Raw genomic sequence first — 282 nt, forward strand, 5'->3', positions numbered from 1 at the left:
ACATGCACACACACATACATCTTATGAGATAAATTTTGTATCCTCTTCCATTGTGGTTGTGGTTTGTTCGAAGCGGATTCCAGGGTACGAGGCGCAGGCTGGAGACAGGGGAAGCCCACTCCGGAAGCCTCCTGGGCGCGGGGGCTTCTTCGTCTGCGTCTGCGGGGGGGGGGGAGGCTGGTCGTGCAGAGGAGGCGCCCGCCTTCGGCCACTACGTCACCGGCGTCTCTGTTGCGTTCTGCTTCTTCTTTCTGCGAAGGTGGAGGGATGTGAGGCACGGAA

The 282-nt window shown here is 59.2% G+C and overlaps 1 protein-coding gene across 1 annotated transcript in view; it reads right to left on the bottom strand.

Moving 5' to 3' along the window:
* Positions 1 to 21: 21 nt before the first annotated feature.
* LOC119586013 (secreted frizzled-related protein 3-like) overlaps positions 22 to 282 on the bottom strand; it is a 71,442-nt gene continuing 71,181 nt past the window's right edge. The window contains exon 9 of the mRNA XM_037934721.1: positions 22 to 98. Coding sequence (XP_037790649.1) covers positions 22 to 98 — 77 coding nt within the window. The remainder of the gene's footprint in view (positions 99 to 282) is intronic.

The sequence above is a fragment of the Penaeus monodon genome, chromosome 20 (assembly GCF_015228065.2).
Source record: "Penaeus monodon isolate SGIC_2016 chromosome 20, NSTDA_Pmon_1, whole genome shotgun sequence".
Taxonomy (NCBI): Eukaryota; Metazoa; Arthropoda; class Malacostraca; order Decapoda; family Penaeidae; genus Penaeus; species Penaeus monodon.